The sequence below is a fragment of the Pongo pygmaeus genome, chromosome 10 (assembly GCF_028885625.2).
Source record: "Pongo pygmaeus isolate AG05252 chromosome 10, NHGRI_mPonPyg2-v2.0_pri, whole genome shotgun sequence".
Taxonomy (NCBI): Eukaryota; Metazoa; Chordata; class Mammalia; order Primates; family Hominidae; genus Pongo; species Pongo pygmaeus.
The window spans coordinates 13193951-13211525 of record NC_072383.2 but is presented as its reverse complement, the minus strand read 5'-3'; the positions used below and the strand labels follow the sequence as shown (position 1 = coordinate 13211525).

Genomic DNA, 17575 nt, shown 5'->3' with positions numbered 1-17575 from the left:
AGGTGGATCACTTGAGGTCAGGTGCTCAAGACCAGCCTGGCCAACATGGTGAAACCCTGTCTCTACTAAAAATATGAAAATTAGCTGGGCATTGTGGCAAGTGCCTATAATCCCAGTTACTCGGGAGGCTGAGGTAGGAAAATTGCTTGAACCTGGGAGGCAAAGGTTACAGTGAGCTGAAATCATGCCACTGCACTCCAGCCTGGGAGAATGAGACTCCATCTCAAAAATAAAAAATAAATAAATATAAAAATAAATAACTATAATAAATATAAATAAAAATAAATAAATGAATAAATAACCACAGAATTGAGTTCCTGTTAGCCCTTCATGGTATCACCCATTATAGCAACCACAGGAACTCAGCAGTTCTCTGGGGTGTGTACTCAAATTCAGAGTCAAGGTTTAGATAAGGTTATGTTCCATTTGATTGGAATATAAAGGAATCTGGGAGTTATGTAAATGAATCAAGGATTGAAGTATAGGGTGAATCTGAGCAGAAAGAAGTTGGAATCAGGAAGAAACAGCTTGAAGGTAATTGTAGGTGTTAGGAGGTAAAGCCTAGATGGGTGTGACAGCAGTGGAATGGGTCAAAATGGATGGGAGAGACATTTAATGTGAAGGAAATACTTTGGCAAAAATATATTAGAGTGGCCAGGAGTGGTAGTTCATGTCTATAATCCCAGCACTTTGGGAGGCCAAGGCAGGTGAATCACTTGAGTTCAGGAGATCGAGACCAGCTGGGCAACATGGCGAAACCCTGTCTCTACTAAAAAATACAAAAATTAGCCAGGCATGGTGGCGAGCACTTATGCTCCCAGTTACTCTGGAGGCTGAGGTGGGAGGATCACGGTGGGAGGTTGAGACTATAGTGAGCCATGGTCGCACCACTGAACTCCAGCCCACGTGAGAGAGGGAGACCCTGTCTCAAAAAAAAAAAAAAAAGAAAAGTGTATCAGAGAAGTAAGAAAGGGGAAGATTTGGAGATGATGATATTTCCAGGTAGGCAACTGGGAGACTGATGTCGCCTTTGGTAGAAGTAGAAGAGTCGTGAAACTGGGCCAGTTTTACAGATAAATTTAGCGTCAGATGTTCTGAGAAGCAATGCCAGCATATCCATGAGGATAAACTGTGCTTGTTCAGTCAATAAATGCTATCAGGCATCTCCTGTGGTGGGAGCTGAAGAGACACTGGGAGATTTAACAATATCTGTGATGTGGTTTCTGTCCTTAAGAGCCTTGGGGTAGGCACATATATATTTAATAAAATGTATCAAGTGATACATCTGCATAAGAGACACACAGATTGCTCATAGACATTCAGATTAGAGCAAGACTGTATCTGGCTGGAGTCAGGTACAGCAGCACTTCAATGAGAGGAATGACATAGTAGGAACGCAGCTAGGGCTTTTGTTTTGGTGCACTCTTTCTGCAACCTTTTTCATTCAGACAATGATTTCATTGGTTTTCATTTTACATAATACCCACCAAATTCAACTTGACCCCAAAGAATCCTTTAGAGCTGGTTTCATCCATACCAACATCCAACCCAGGACGGGTGAGACCCTGGAAATGAACATGCTCAGTGAAGGGCTGTGTGACAAGGTCAGGGGAATGGCAGCCTGGCCTGGGTCTGAGGCTCAGGGGATCTTGAACCTTAAGACTGGAGGAGAAAAAAAAGCTGTCAAGGAAACTAAATAAGAAAGGCTGGTGTCACAGAATTCAAGAAAAAGGGTGCTTTAAGAATTGGGTATTTGGCTAGGCACGGTGGCTCATGCCTGTAATCCCAGCACTTTGGGAGGCCGGGGCAGGCGGATCACGAGGTCAAGAGATTGAGACCATCCTGAACAACATGGTGAAACCCCATCTCTACCGAAAATACAAAATTAGCCGGGCGTGGTGGCACAAGCCTGTAGTCCCGGCTACTTGGGAGGCTGAGGCAGGAGAATCACTTGAACCCGGGAGGTGGGGGTTGCAGTGAGCCGAGATCGCACCACTGCACTCCAGTCTGGTGACAGAGCGAGACTGTCTCAAAAAAGGAAAGAAAAAGAATTGGGTATTCAGCAAAGTCAAATGCTACAGAGAAGTTAGAAAGAATTAAAATTAAATAACTAATAGTGTTTGCTATGCAAAACCTCAGGGGACAATGTTAAAATCAAATCAACCACAAAGCATTATGATTTTGAATAGTTTATGATACCCAACATCTTATTCCTACTCATACCTATCTACTCACCCACATACCTCCAACACTTTTAGTCCATAAGCTACTAGACTGCAATTGAGTACACACCCCTAACAGGAAGAAATTTGACAAGCAGGGTCAGTAGTAGTTTCAACGGAATGACCCCAAGAAGTTTCATTTTTTGAGGTTTTAAAATCAGATCTGGATAGGCCTGTTCAACCAGTAATTCCTTCATTTGTGTCTGTGTCATCTCTACTGATATCTTCAGTTCCAGCACATCTACAGTTAGCAAAAAGTTCTTATAAATCGTGTCCTTCTTCTTCAGGTGTTTTGTTTACCAGAATTTTGCCATGTTTGGGAGATTTGGGGGAGCATCACAAAATATTGTTCTGTAAATAGGCTTTGTTTTGTTTTGTTTGAGACAGAGTTTCGCTCTGTCGCCTAGGCTGGAGTGCAGTGGCGTGATCTCAGCTCACTGCAACCTCTGTCTCCTGATTTCAAGTGATTCTCCTGCCTCAGTCTCCCGAGTAGCTGAGATTACAGGTGCCTGCCACCATGCCCAGCTAATTTTTGTATTTTTAGTAGAGACAGGGTTTCACCATGTTGGCCAGGCTAGACTTGAACTCCTGACCTCAGTTGATCCTCCCACCTCAGCCTCCCAAAGTGCTGGGATTACAGGTGTGAGCCACTGTGCCCAGCCGCCATAAAAACCCATACATAGGTTTTTATGATCAGAGCAAAAGTTTTATAACTTTCAAATCACACCCACACTGTTTATTATAAATACTAGCGACTTGCAAAGCTATATTTTATTTTTTTCTTATTGACTAGCCTACTGGCATAAGATTACTCATCCTAGATGAGATTGTTACTGCCAGGAGATTTTTTTTTTTTTGAGACAGGTTCTCGCTCTGTTGCCCAGGCTGGTTGGAGTGCAGTGGCACAATCACGGTTCACTGCAACATCGACCTCCTGGGCTTAAGTGATCCTCCCACCTCAACCTCCCGAGTAGCTGGGACTATAGGTGTGCAACACCACGCTCAGCTCATTTAAAAATTTTTTGTACAGATGAGGTCTCACCATGTTGCTCAGGCTGGTCTGTAACTCCTGGACTCAAGCAACCCACCTGCCTCAGCCTCCCAAGGTGCTGGGATTGGCCAGGCGCAGTGGCTCACGCCTGTAATCCCAGAACTTTGGGAGGCTGAGGCCGGCAGATCACCTGAGGCCAGGAGTTCAAAACCACCCTGGCCAACATGGCAAAACCCCGTCTCTACTAAAAATACAAAAAATTAGCCAGGCATGGTGGTGGACGCCTGTAATCCCAGCTACTCGGGAGGCTGAGGTGGGAGAATCGCCTGAACCTGAGAGGCAGAGGTTGCAGTGAGCTGAGGTCATGCCACTATACTCCAGCCTGGGCGAAAAGAGCAAAACTCTGTCTAAAAAAAAAAAAAAAAAAAAAAAAAATCAGAAAAGCCAAGAGCATTAGATGGGCGCAGTGGCTCATGCCTGTAATCCCAGCACTTTGGGAGGCCAAGGTGTGTGGATCACTTGAGGTCAGGAGTTCAAGACCAGCCTGGCCAACATGGTGAAACCCCACCTCTACTAAAAATACAAAAAAAAAATTAGCCGGGCATGGTGGTGGGCACCTGTAATCCCAGCTACTCAGGAGGCTGAAGCAGGAGAATCGCTTGAACCCAGGAGGCGGACGTTGGGGTGAGCTGAGATCGTGCCACTGCACTCCAGCCTGGGTGACAGAGCAAGACTCCAAAAAAAAAAAAAAAAAGGAAAAGAAAAGCTAAGAGCATAACTCTGGAGTCAGGCTGCCAGAATTCAAATTCTGGGGCACCTCATGCTGGCAATGCAACCTCTCAAATTCCTTACTTTATCTAATAATATAGGGTAATTATAGTGTGCACACCATAAGATTTTTGTAAGGTAAATGAAATGATACAGGACAAATTGTACTTAGAAGAGTATCTAGTGAGTTCTCAATAAATGTTAGCTATTATTATTGTTAAATATCCCACATGTATGTTCAATAGTATTGAAATGTCATTTTATTTAAGCACTGAAAAAAATATTGTTTTTAAATGATATTTTGAGTGCAGTTTTAATAAAAAGTGAGGGCAGAAAGAAATGTCTGCTTATCAACCAAGGAGTGTAGAAAAAGAAGTTTCGCCTAAAAGAAAGACTTTAGACATCACCCCTACCCTTTTTGTGTAGCTTCTCCCAGTTACAATTATTTTGGTGAATTTGGCAACCGTATTCACACAAATGCTGGAGGAGGCCAGGATCTGGCTGCTCCTGTGTGTAAGGGAGGCAGAAGCCTTGGCTGTGACCCATGGCTAAAGCTCAGGGGGAATCAGGTCACAGGCCTGCCTGTCCTCCTATCTCTGGGGTTATAGTGTAAATACAAAATTGGATTAAACATCATTTTCTGCAGATGTAGCTTCATATAGATAATCTCCATGTGTGCAGGCAAAGACCACATTGGAGGGCCTTCTCTCCACAACCCAGTGCTAATGCTAGTCAGGTTTGGGGGTGCTGAGGACCCCTAACGTGCATTCCTGGACCCTTGATGGGTCTCGCTTCATCAGCACGATTTCCCCTCTCCTAACAGCTCTCTGGTTGCTAAGAGATTGTTTTCAGATCTAAGGGCTCACTCTTTGTCCTATTCCAGACCACAGCAGGGTTTACTTTCCCTCTCATGAGTTTGCCAGGAGCAAAAAGTAACATCCCAACCTCCTGTCAACTCAACAAGAGATTTATTGCAATTAACTAAAAGGACACTTGTTACTACAGGAATACCATATGCTTCAGCAAAGATAGGATCCCAGCTTGCGGCTGGCCTCTGCAAACAGTCAGGGGCCTGCCAGCACAGCCTTTTTTGGTTGTACAGTTATTAACAGTGCAGCCTCCAGACCCAGGAATGTTTCCAAGGTGCAGCTGGCACTGAGATAGTGAGGTTGTCTCCAGAGCAGTCGTCCCCAACTGGCTGCTGCAACCACAATAGGCTTTTTGTTTAAATTGCTGGACCCCCTACTCAATGATCACCCTCCTTTTCTTTCTTACCAACAGAATCTTAGGTATATTAGGGGAAGCATTGTTCTCAGCTAAAAATACTACATTTCTCAGCCTGCCTTGCATGGTCAAGATCGGTGGCTTGTAAGGTGAAGTCCCCCAGAGATTTACTGGAAAGTTTTCTTTCTTGATATACATGCTGCCCTTCACCCTCCCTGCCCACCTCTCTTTAGTGTTTGGATTTTGTGAAGGCTAATTTGGCTGATTCTAGGTTTCCTTTCAATTCTTTCCCAGGTTGTAATTATGTTCAAAGGTTTTGAGACCGCTGGAAGTCTGATTTCTAGGCAATAAGGGAATTCCTGTGTATGCGTTGATTACTTTAAAAAAATTGATTCATATAGTTTGATCTGAATATTCTAAGTGAAAATGATTAAACATCTGCCCTTTTTCAAAGTTACTAATTCATACACAAGGAAACATAGAACTAGGAAATTAATTACAGAAAGATAAAAAAATTTGAGGAATGAGCAATTTATTTCAACAAAGAGAAAGCATTAATTTTGCTACAGTGGGAAAAAATGAACTCAAGAGTTGCTACATTTAACTGTATCCCCATTTTTCTCTGCACAATGTCTTTATCTCAGTGTCTCAATTCACACTGAAATATTGAATGAGAAATATACCACGCTGGCTGATTGCTTGACATATCTGATTTAGGGAGACTTCTACAACCACTCTTCTCTTTTTTCTCCCAGTAAATACTTTTGACTTTGACACTTACCATATTGGAAATGACAGGTGCCCAAGGGCAAGTGCATCAAAGCAGTCAGGATTCGAATGCTTGCTAAGGATTATTATTTTAATGGAGCAGTTTTATTGAATCCTTAAAATGCAGAACCCAATGAATCTCCTTTATTGTGAAACAAAACAATTCAAATGATTGCAAACCCCAGAACCTAACAGGGAAGCACTTAAACATTTAGAACAAACATGCTTATTTCTCAAACTCTGGCATTTTTGTGAAGTACACTTATCATCTAAATACCTCTCTCCCTTCTTCTCTTTTACAACATACCATTTCAACCTGTTTGTTTATAGAATGAAGGCCTTAAGGAAAAGCCTTATTCACATCCCAGTAAAAGAAATAAATAAATATTTGTTTCTAGAATCAATCTAACTGAACTTGACTAAATCTTGATAGAGGCTCCAATCTTACTCACACATAAGGCGATGGATGATCTTTTGTTGTCAACAAATTCTCATTAAGATAGCTAAACAGTTAATTAAATTATTCAAATGCATTTCTTGAGTTCCTACTATGTGCAAAGTATCGTTCCAAAGTAGACGCTCTTCCTTAGAAATAAAGTGGGCCACTGAAATCATAACTTCAAAAGTATAGAACTTTTGATACACCCAAAATATGACAGGAAAAGTTTGCTGCTGCTGTTACTGTTGCTGCTTCCAGAAGTGCCCAGTTTAATTCTAGGGAATAGCTTAGGCATTGAAAGAATATAATTTAAACTTAAGCATTAATAAAAGATCGAGTTAGGGAATGGTTGTACCTTTATGCGATAACACAACTAATAATGTGAAGTACATCCTAAAATGATTTAAAATGATTCTGAAACAAAACAATTCATCTAAAATGAATTGTTTGATCTAAAATGCTAGCATCTGGCCAGGCAAGGTGGCTCATGCCTGTAATCCCAGCACTTTGGGAGGCCAAGGTGGGCGGATCACATAAGGACAGAAGTTCAAGACCAGCCTGGCCAACATGGTGAAACCCTGTCTCTACTAAAAATACCAAAAATTAGCCGAGATGTGCTGGTGCACATCTGTAATCCCAGCTACTCAGGAGGCTGAGGCAGGAGAATTGCTTGAACGCAGGAGTCGGAGGTTGCAGTGAGCCGAGATCAAACCACTGCACTCCAGCCTAGGTGACAGAGTGAGACTCTGTCTCAAAAAAAAAAAAAAAAAAAAATGCTAGCATCTGGGTGAAACAGTCTACGAGATGACACCAGCTTGAAAATAAACCAATATAAATTTCAAAATAAACCAGCATACAGACCAATTGCAATTTATAGAAAAAAATAAAAATATAGAAACATCACCTCCTCTCCCCGACCCCAGTACTGAAATTATACTTCCTCAGACATACTGCCATCATTGGGAAGGGTGGGGGCAGATTGGGTACATTTACAGAATATTAAATAATTAAATAACAGAGGCACCGTTTTTGCATGTATGGTCCCAAAGACTTTTCAACTTAGTTTTCAACATTACAGTTGTTAAGAATGGAAATTGAAGGAATTGTACATATTTTCGCTGACAGTTTCTTACAGACCTCAAAGTGAAAATGCAACACATCACCACCATAAGACAAGCTATTTTGTCTGTCACCCATAAGACATAACTTGATAGGACATCAGGCTTGCAAGGTCTAAGTGCTTCCTTCACATACCTCTAAACTTTTTATCTTTCCTGAACTAAATAGATTCCGTTTCCAGATCAAGTGTTACCTTCTGGCAAAATGCCTTCAGGATAAATATGTTTCCTCAGTTATATATCCCACAATGCAAGCTTCCATTACAAGCTTAAACTCAGCTCCTGGTCTTGCTATTCAAGACTCTCCACACTTACTTCAAAGGATCACTTAAAACACTAGAGAAAAAGAATCTCCCTGAAGGAGAGAGACATTCAAGGAAAGCAATGCTATTTCCAGCTCATGCCCTGCCTTAGAAACTCAAACTTAATCTCATCTCTTGCAAAGAGCCTCAGCAGTCTCCCATTTAGAAACTTGCTCTTATTATTTTCTAAATGTGGTGATTAAATAAAATTAAATGCAAACAATAAACAATAATTAAATTACAAACTTAAAATAAATAAAAAATACATGGACTGGCACTTTTCAGAGAAGGTAATAATAGACAAGTTCAGTTTCAGGAACTTCATATTCCTTTCTGTACCAGTTTCTACAATAGGCGGGAAACACTGCCCTCTAATGGGCTTATAGTGTTACATCCCTTAGTTCATACGGTGAGACACTGCCCCAGGATGCACGTATGCGTGCTCTCTCTCTCTCTCTCTCATTTTGGCTTCTGGGACACAGTCTGTCCTTGGTCATCTGTGAACGACTCTGAAGACCATGGAGTCCCTAGAGAAGCCATGAGACTTCGTGAAAGCTCATCAAGGGGATTAGAAGTTAGCATTTGTTGCAGTGGTTTTTAAACCTTAGTGTGCCGCAGAACATCCAGAGAAATTGTTTAAACTCAGGTTGCTGGGCCCCATAGTCAGAGTTTCTGATTCCATAAATCAGGAGGGTTGTGTCCAAGAATTTGCCTTTCTAACAAGTTCCTGGGTGATGTTAATTTTCCATTCCAGGGACTACACTATATGAGCCAGCACCATCATGCTAGGCACTTTGGCTCATTTAATATCTCACAACAGGGTGAGATTTTATCATCTTTGTTTTACACAGTCTCAGAGAGATTAGGTGGCTACATTCACACAGTAGTGATAAAGCCTGTCTCAAGCCCAGGACTGTCTAACTCAAAACCCATCACTCTCTTCTGAACACAATGAAGTCAGGAAATGAAGTTGGCAGTTGCTCCATCTATCTGGCCCTCAGCTTCTTGTGAGGGAGCAGGACTTAAATGACTTAAATGATGGCTTAACGGGCTTCCCCTCTGAGTACTTGGAGGACTGGATTGGGAGCCACTCAGATAAGGCCTACTCCATACCCAGGCTGCATCTGGGAGTAGATAAGCTGAGGGGAAAGGGAAGAGGAGGACATGTCAGCACCAGGGCCCTCTCTGGGTTCTGAACCATCCTACAACGTTCAGAGAAGGGCTGATCTGCTCTGGATTCTGGAGTTCTTTGTATCAGAAATTCTGGAAGAGAGGCCAATGCCTTCCTCACGGGCATTTTGAGGACTTCAAAGACTAGTAGGACTTGGAGAGGACCCAGATGATGGCACTCTCTCCAGTCTCAGGCCAAGCCACCAGGGCAGGGTCAGGGACCCCGAAATAACTTTAAAACAGGAGTGCCTGCCCAGCTGTGTTTAGATAGAAAGGTTTTGATAAGGGAAAAACAGTTTTTGGGTCACATTATTCCACTAGGAAGACTGAAAAGTCCGTAGCACTCAAGCCCAGACAGCTGTCACAGTGATGGGAAAAGAAGGGCTTTGGGGACCTGCCCACTTCAAAAACAGTTTTTCTCATCCTTTGCCTTCGGCTCCTAACCCAGCTTGGTGTTTTCCTAAGGGAGCTACAAAATCTGGAGCATCCCATGGGGATGATTTGCTGGCCTCGGTCATTAGGGGGAAAGGATGTTCTCAGAAAAACAGCCCTGCACGCTGGTCAGCAGAGATCTTGAGGTCGTGGCCACGGCTGGACTTGGTGCAGAGCTGAACCCGGGACTCCAGCTGCTCGCTGAGTTCGTCCAGAGCCCCGGTGCAGGACTCCAGGCTCTCGGCCAGTTTCTGAATCTTGGCCTTCAGCACGGCCTGGCTAACCTTGGTGTCCCCCTCCGCCCTCCTGGGGATAAGGAAGCCACGTGAGCCAAAGAAGACGATGAAGTAGACAGAATTGTACAGGGCGATGGAGGCGTTCCTCCCGCACTGCAGCAGCTGGCGGTCCCCGCAGCCCTGCCAGCGGCAGAAAAACTCGAGGCAGCTCAGGATCTCCCGCATCTGGTCCTGGCAGGTGGCCGCAATCTCCTGCACCCTCCGCAGCTCCCGGGAGTTGCAGAAGATCAGCGAGAGATCAGACGTGATGGTGACGGCCCCTCCGGCTGTGGCCACCCCCAGCCCCACGGCCGACACCAGCAGCGAGGTCCCCAGAGTGACGGGGCTGAGCGAGAGCCCCACGATGGCGGCGAGGGCGCCCGTTGCGCTCAGCGAGCTGCCGGCCAAGTTGGCTACGAGGGAGCGCCTGCGCAGGCGCTCCAGGCGCCGGGCCACCTCGCGCAGGCGCAGTACCTGGCCGTGCAGCCGGCCTCGGCGGTCCAGCAGCAGCCCCTGGAAGCGCCGCAGCGCGTCGGGCCCCTGCGGCTCCCGGGCCGCCGGCCTCTCCATTCCCTGCGGGGACATAGACACGCGGTCAGCCTGGAGTCTCCCTGCCAGCCGCCACTCCCGCCCTGCTGCCCGGACGCCAGCGGGAAGTTGGCACGAGTTCAGCGGAGCAGCCACTGCCACGCTAGGGGAACGGGTCTGTTTCCAGTGGATCATGAGTCAAGTTCTCAAAGACCTGTTCTGGAATCCGGGGGGAACCACACAAGTTCTCAGGACCTTATCTCTGCATATGGAAATAGGAATAATGCTATCTTCTGCTTCTCTCCGAGGGAACGCTAACGATGGGTTTCATCAGCTATGTGTTAAATAAGATTTAAACTGGGAGGGGCGTGGTATTAGAAGGCTTCTCCAATACTGAGGCCTTTGCTCTACTTAAGATAACACTTTGTAAGTGGCGGGTTGTACAGTTTACAAAGCCCTTTCATCATGTGAAAATTGGATCATAGGAGTTTTGCAACACACTTTTCTCTCTCTTTCTCTAATGAATGAAAAAGACGTCACCAAAACCTCGAAAATCATATTTTCTACCAAGCAGAAGAAACTAATCTAAGTTAGATGCTTGCCTGAAGCAACTCTTCTGCTTGTGATTCTTCCAGGCTCTTTTCTTAGAATCAAGCCTAAAATGAGGTTTGCACTGTTTATTCTAACTAGGGCTCCTTGGATCTTCAGAAACATCAATCTTTGCTGGGTGCTTAATTTAAACTAAGTCACATTAAATTAATACCATTATGTCTCTTTGTTATGAAAGTTTTCTTTTAAAAATGAGTAATGGTTGAATAAAATAAAGTGGCCAAAATTTTTGTTCAACAACTTGTACCACGTTGAAGCCAACTGAAGATGACTGACAAAGATACGAACAAGTTTTACATCTTGGGGGAAAAGTACATTCATCCTAGTTGCAGATTCTCACCTTCATGTCCACTGTACTCTTCATTATTAGGAACTTCTTAAAAGTGGCAAATGAGCCATAGAAATAGAGCATTTCAAAACTGAGCTATCAGGGTAGAAATCATTCTCATCTGGAAGAACTGCCTGCATCAGACATCAGATTCTAGAAGCAGCTGATTCTTCACAGAGGCCAGTCTAGAATCCTCATCTCCTTATTCATAGGACTTAATTTTAATTCCATGCTTCCATAATCCAACCCACCAGGGATAATTTTCCAGGTGAAAAGAGAAAATGAGAAAAAGTCATCCCGAATATATGCCTCAGGGTTCCCCACTTACCATTCACTTCTGTCTGCCTCCAGGAAAGTAAAATCTGAGGCTGTTTCTGGATGAGTGTGCTTTATAGTTCCAGAGAACCAATGGCTGCCCTGGGAAAGCCTTGTCTCATTCTGAGAATTTGCCATTTCCTGTCATGACCCCTGCTGCCTTCATCCAGAAGGACGTGACATGGTGGAAAATAACCTGCCAGCACAGCACATCCCGTATTTAGGAAACGAACATTGTGTGTTCGCTTTCCCCTGAACGCAGGAAGAGAACCACAGGCTCTTCCCTAACTTGAAACAAGTGTGTTGTCATTCTCCCAGGGGGATACCCTGCGTTTCCTGAGAATAGCTAATGACGCGATAGGGAAGGCCTTCAAACGCACCCCAGGCTGACCAATTATAGTGTTTCTTGAGGCCACCATTACAAAATCATATTTTAAAAGAAAAGGGAGGGGGTGGAAAACCCTCATATCTGATAGAGCCACTCATACTCCACTGCTGTATTTTTAAAAGCATTGTGAATCTGTGAGTGGCTGGAGCCTGGGATCATTTGGCGTGCAGTGGGTACCCTGCAGTCCTAAGAATGCAAGGCCTCACCCACAGGAAGTGCTGCATGCAGTTTTGGGCATCTCCAGCTGTGGAGAAGACATTGGCGGTCTCAGAAAGGGCACACTCCAGGTCACATGCATCAGAAAAATCAGTGGGGTCAGGCTGCACGAGGAGCTGACTGTACACTGTCAACCACAGCAGGGCGTTGGCTTCCCAAGTTTTCATTTGAAGTAGCAATTGTAGCCCATGTGATAGGGAAATGAGTGGATTCTGTCTACAGGGTTGTGAGGCATGGGCTGAAGGGCAATTATTTTGAGAATTCAGCAGGGAAAAGTGAATGTAGCTGCTGTGGACTTGCTGCAGACCAGATCAGATGGAACATAGATGTCTCTGGGACATTCAGAGGTGGTTGGAGCTCAGCCTAGGAATTCAGTCCTACCACATGGCCCCAAATCCATCCATCGTCCTTCTAACCCTCTCCTCCAGATAAGGAGGGCCAAATTCGTTTCTCACTTGAATAAGGATTATCTCAACTGTCTGGTTTACCTGGAAAGCCTTAACAGCCATACCATTCTGGAACATGATTAAATCCCCCACCTTTATGACCATACTTTGTATTTATCAACACAGTATAGCAACAGTAGCAGCAGTAGCAACAGTACTATTTGCTACTACTCACAACCATAGTCCTTTCAAACTTGATTATTCTAGATTTGGTCCACTTCCAAATATGCTTGTTACAGCTCCTCAAAGGATAACTGTAACCTCAATCTAGATGCCTCCAGTGTGTCCTTTTGAGGTTAGAAGCGGAAGAATATCCTCCTCTATCTCCATAGACATGGTCATTCCAAATGGGATGTGGGCCAGCGTGAATTGGGGAGGTAGACAAGAGGGAATATACCGCTGATTCTTCAGCTGACACATGTTCCTCTAACTTCCCTGGACATCATCCTGTGTGTTTTGGGTTTAGAGGAACACAATTAAATCTTTATTTTATAGATGAGGAATATTGCTGGGATACAGGTTCTTCTTCAGAGCATCAATATCATAGTACAGAGGTAGGATGAAGAACCAGAAGGTAGAGGAGAACAGACAGCATGTATACTGACCTCAGCCCATATCTTGGAATTTGTTTTTCTCTGTGTTGAAATCCCATTTTCTTTGTATTTGCCTCTTTATGGAGGCAAAAAAAATTGAGTTAATTGACAGTTTGGGCTAAAGTTTTACTGCCCATAAAAACCTGGTACTTTGGCCAGTCATGGTGGCCCATACCTATAATCCCAGCACTTTGGGAGGCAGAGGAGGGAGGGTCGCTTGAAGTCAGGAGTTCCAGACCAGCCTGGTTGACATAATGAGACCCCATCTTTACAAACAATTTAAAAATTGGCCAGGCATAGTGACTCACACCTGTAGTCCTAGCTATTCAGGAGGCTGAGGCGGGAGTATCACTTGCACCCAGGAGGTCAAGGCTGCAGTGAGCTATAATGGTACCACTGCAACACAGCTGGATGATAGAGACCTGTCTCAAAAAAAAAGTAAAAAAAAAGAAAAAAAAAAACCAACTGGGGCCAGGTGCAGTGGCTCATCCCTGTAATCCCAGCAGTTTGGGAGGCTAAGGCTGGTGGATCACCTGAGGTCAAGAGTTCGAGACCAGCCTGACCCACATGGTAAAACCCCGTCTCTACTAAAAATACAAAAAAGTTAGCTGTGTGTGGTGGCGTGCTCCTGTAGTCCCAGCTACTCAGGAGGCTGAGGCAGGAGGATCACTTGAACCTGGGAGGCAGCAGTTGCAGTGAGCCAAGATCACACCGCTGCACCCCAGCCTGGGTAACAGAGTAAGACTCTGTCTCCAAAAACAAACAAACAAACAAACAAAAAACCCAACTGGTACTTCACCTTGTTTATAAGAACTGGCACTTGAACTTAACAATTTCAATTCAGCATTTGTTTACTTATATTTATTTATTTATTTTTGAGACAGAGTCTCAGTCTGTTGCCCAGGCTAGAGTGCAGTGGCATGATCTCAGCTCACTGCAATCTCTGCCTCCCGGATTCAAGCAATTCTCCTGCCTCAGCCTCCCGAGAAGCTGGGATTACAGGTGCGCACCACTACACCTGGCTAATTTTTGTATTTTTAGTAGAGATGGGGTTTCGCCATGTTGGACAGGCTGATCTCGAACTCCTGACCTCAGGTGATCCGCCTGCCCCAGCCTTCCAAAGTGCTGGGATTACAGGCATAAGCCACCATGCCCAGCCAGCATTTGTTTAATTTCATATAGTAAAGACATAATAACAAATTTTAGGAACAAATGAAGGCATTTTGATCAAAAGTTCTGTGTGGTCAGTTTCCCCAAAAAAATCTGTGGACCACATTCTCAAACTTCTTTTTTAAATTGTTTTTTGGGCGCTTCCAACACATCACCCTAGAGAGACTACATTGAAAATGGTGGTTGGCCCTCAAACTAGCCTTCAGATCTGTTCAACTCTTTTTTTTTTTTTTTTTTTTTTTTGAGACAGGGTCTCACTCTGCTGCTCAAGTGGGAGTGCAATGGCACCATCATGCCTCACTGCAGCCTTGACCTCCTGAGATCGAGCAATCCTCCTGCCTCATTTTTTGACTTTGTAGAGACAAGTTGTCACTGTGTTAAACTCTTGATGCAGCTGAACCGCGGCATTAGCTGTACTAGTTTGAATTCTGAGTCCTCGAACCATGAGGAAATTCAGTGTAGGAAGGACGAGAGAGAGCTTTTTAAGCATAGGAATCTTCAGGCCCCAGCCCTGGTGAGTCTAATTCAAGAGGTCTGGAGTGGGATCTGGGAAAATACACGTGATTCCTACCTGCAGCCGGAACTGGTAGTGTTTGTTTGTTTGTTTGTTTGTTTGAGACGGAGTCTTGCTCTGTTGCCCAGGCTGGAGTGCAGTGGTGCGATCTCAGCTCACTGCAGCCTCTGCCTCCCAGGTTCAAACGATTCTCCTGCCTCAGCCTCCCAAGTAGCTGGGATTACAGGCACACACCACCATGCCCAGCTAATTTTTGTATCTTTAGTATAGATGGGGTTTCACATTGTTGGCCAAGCTGGTCTCAAACTCCTGACCTCAGGTGATCTGCCCACCTTGGCCTCCCAAAGTGCTAGGATTACAGGCATGAGCCACCATGGCCAGCCAGAACTGGTAGTTTTCTGACCACCGGTTACATGACAGCAGAAACAGTAAGTCTAGTGGAAAGGACTATGTTAGCTAGGTGTTTATACACTTATCAACAACCCATTTGCTTTAGGCCCCTACTTAAAACTATTACATTTTAAAGATAAAGTGATGCTGGGCGCGGTGGCTCACGCCTGTAATCCCAGCACTTTGGGAGGCCGAGGCAGGCAGATCATGAGGTCAGGAGGTCGAGACCATCCTGGCTAACACGGTGAAACCCCGTCTCTACTAAAAATACAAAAAATTAGCTGGGCATGGTGGCAGGCACCTGTAGTCCCAACTACTCAGGAGGCTGAGGCAGGAGAATGGCGTGAACCCGGGAGGTGGAGCTTGCAGTGAGCCAAGATCATGCCACTGCACTCCAGCCTGGGTGACAGAGCGAGACTCCGTCTCAAAAAAAAAAAAAAAAAAAAAAAAGATAAAGTGATAATTACGCTCAAGGCCTTTCAGAGGAGTGGGCCACCTCCATTTTTTGAGACTCTCAGTTATTTTATTTTTTATTTTTTTGAGACGGAGTTTCACTCTTGTTGCCTAGGCAATGACGCGATCTCAGCTCACTGCAACCTCCACCTCCCAGGTTCAAGCAATTCTCCTGTCTCAGCCTCCCAAGTAGCTGGGATTACAAGTGCCCGCCACCACCCCTGGCTAATTTTTTGTATTTTTAGTAGAGACGGGGTTTCATCATGTTGGCCAGGCTGGTCTTGAACTCCTGACCTCAGGTGATCCACCCGCCTCGGCCTCCCAAAGTGCTGGAATTATAAGCGTGAGCCACAGTGCGTAGCCTCTCAGCTGATTTTTTAAAATGAAGAAATTCCATAATGGAATATAAGAAACTGTGGCTTATTTCTTTTAATTGCAATGTAATATATCTTATGTCAATATTTTGCTATTCACAATATAGTCACAGGATTTATAAAATATTAATTCATAGTGCACCAAGTGGAAAAGTGGCACAAGTTTAAAGTTATGTGATGATGACTTTTTCCTTTTAATCCTTAACTGTATATCTCAGTGACTAAATATAGGACCTCTTTTGGAGATATCAAAAATATAAAATTCAGGCCGGGCACGGTGGTTCACCCTGCAATCCCAGCACTTTGGGAGGTGGAGATGGAAGAATCACTTGAGCCCAGGAGTACAATACCAGCCTGGGCAACATGGCAAAACCCCATCTCTACAAAAAATACAAAAATTAGCTGGGCGTGGTGGCCTGTGCCTGCAGTCCCAGCTACTGGGAAGGTTGAGGTGGGAGGATCGCTTGAGCCCTGGAGGCAGAGGTTGCAGTGAGCCAAGATTGCTCCACTGTACTCCAGCCTGGGTGTCAGAGCCAGACTCTGTCTCAAAATAAATAAATAAATAAAATTAAAATAAAAAATAAAATTGAGACAACTTGTAAGTGTGAGGTTTAGTCCAAAGGTCTTGCAGACTTTCCTTTGCCATCTGTTCTAATATGTACATTCACCAAAATAAAAATAAATTCGGCCAGGCACAGTGGCTTATGCCTGTAATCCCAGCACTTTGGGAGGCTGAGGCAGGCACCTCGGTGGTGTGTGCCTGTAGTCCCAGCTACTTGGTACTTGGGAGGCTAAAGTGGGAGGATGATTTGAGCCTGGGAGGTGAGGCTGCAGTGAGCCGAGATCACACCACTGCACTCCAGCCTGGGCAATAGAGCCAGACCTTGTCTCAAAAAAAAAAAAAAAAAAAAAAAAAAAGGCAAATTAAAATAATAACACATATTCACCTGAGGATTTTTGCCCATGATTTCTTTGAATTTCCCCAGAATGTAAGTGTTCTAGAACATAGTCAAGCTCTCATAGTTGCTTGTTGAATTTAACTAAAGAAAAATGCTTTGTTCACTTAAAGAAATATTATTTTATAACAATTTTATGAGAATGTAACATAAAATTTTCTCTTGGACTATACAGCTTGGTATAACTTAGAGTAGTTCTTCTGCAGAAGACTTCTAGGATATCTATATTGCATGGAATCTCAAGTATTATTGTCAAAAATTCGTGGAACTGAACAGGAAAATAAAGACTCAACAAGTACTGCACTCCAGCCATTTTCATTTCTCCAAATTGGCCTCCAATCTTTGTTAATGTACACACACATCCTTAATCACTAGTGTTTAAACACTAGCCTGTGTTCTTTTTTCTACTTAACGTTCCTGCAGATAGATACACACTTGTCTATGTTGACATAGTCCTCACCTCTGTCATTTTTTAATAGCTATGTAATAATCCCATTGTTTGCTTAGTCATTTCCCTGTTAGACACTTGGATTGCTTCCAGGTTTTTCACTGTTATAACTAGAGTTGCCAGGACATCTGTGTACAT

General features: G+C 44.2%; 1 protein-coding gene across 2 annotated transcripts in view; it reads right to left on the bottom strand.

Annotated features, from left to right (window-relative positions):
• Window positions 1-5720: 5720 nt before the first annotated feature.
• APOLD1 (apolipoprotein L domain containing 1) overlaps window positions 5721-17575 on the bottom strand; it is a 65295-nt gene continuing 53440 nt past the window's right edge. Inside the window, exons 1-2 of one of the 2 annotated variants that reach the window (XM_054444328.1) lie at window positions 11503-11546; window positions 5721-10282 (exon numbers count right to left, since the gene is read on the bottom strand). In XM_054444328.1, coding sequence (XP_054300303.1) covers window positions 9539-10282; window positions 11503-11505 — 747 coding nt within the window. In that variant the 5' untranslated portion in view covers window positions 11506-11546 and the 3' untranslated portion in view covers window positions 5721-9538. Of the gene's footprint in view, window positions 10283-11502; window positions 11547-17575 lie in introns of those variants that run through there. The other variant, XM_054444329.1, reaches the window with a different exon arrangement.